We start from the raw sequence: 867 nt of genomic DNA, 5'->3' as shown, positions 1-867 counted from the left end.
AAATACTCATAATTGATTTATTATATAGATACGGCAAACTTTCCCGAGGAGTATATCTGGCCAGCCAGTCTCTATTTAACCGAGAATACATTTCATAGTCTAAGAACAATGTTCAAAAGCGCCAGGGAAATTCAAGATTGGTTTACAGAGTGCGCTCGAATTATTTCCTCTATTTGTTACGACAACGTTGAATGGATTACTCCGTTGGGTCTTCCCATTGTACAACCTTATATGAAACAACCAAAATTTCATCGCAAGGGTCACATTAAAGGCAATGAGTTAGTAAACATAGTGTACATGTTAACATGTATCAATGCATTACATTAATGAAATCGTGTTGTGTAGAAAACCTGACGTGATGAAACAGCGTAATGCGTTCGCTCCGAATTTTATACACTCGTTGGACTCCACGCACATGATGCTTACTAGTCTACATTGTAATCAAGAAAACGTTACCTTCGTTTCGGTACACGATTGTTTCTGGACTCATCCTTGTACCGTAGACATTATGAACAAGGTAAGTGGCCTTGTAATCTAACAATAAGCTAAGCACACTTTATATACTTGCATAATTATTACTATTTCTTTGTAGATATGCAGAGAACAATTTGTTGCTCTTCATTCAGAATCCATACTCGAGGACCTAGCGAAATTCTTTGTAGAACGATATTTACCAGTTTACGAGTAAGTAAAATACTTTGTATACTTATCATCATTCGTTGTATATTAATAATTAATGTATTACGCAATTTCAGGAATTTAAAAACTGAGAAGCAAAATAACACAGAGGAGATACGAAAGTGTTTAACCAATGTTCCTTTGAAAGGCACTTTTGATATTAACAATGTTTTGTTATCTACATACTTT

The 867-nt window shown here is 34.7% G+C and overlaps 1 protein-coding gene across 1 annotated transcript in view; it reads left to right on the top strand.

Annotated features, from left to right (window-relative positions):
• mtRNApol (mitochondrial RNA polymerase) overlaps positions 1–861 on the top strand; it is a gene marked incomplete at its 3' end in the record, with an annotated part of 8,263 nt that extends 7,402 nt beyond the window's left edge. The window contains exons 16-19 of the mRNA XM_026813647.1: positions 29–278; positions 346–517; positions 593–684; positions 756–861. Coding sequence (XP_026669448.1) covers positions 29–278; positions 346–517; positions 593–684; positions 756–861 — 620 coding nt within the window. The remainder of the gene's footprint in view (positions 1–28; positions 279–345; positions 518–592; positions 685–755) is intronic.
• Between the last annotated feature and the right edge of the window lie 6 nt (positions 862–867).

Source organism: Ceratina calcarata, unplaced genomic scaffold, assembly GCF_001652005.2.
Source record: "Ceratina calcarata isolate Rehan_Ccalc_2016 unplaced genomic scaffold, ASM165200v1 scaffold348.2, whole genome shotgun sequence".
NCBI lineage: Eukaryota > Metazoa > Arthropoda > Insecta > Hymenoptera > Apidae > Ceratina > Ceratina calcarata.
Note: the sequence above shows the minus strand (reverse complement) of the source record. Positions and strands in the feature narration are given on the sequence as shown.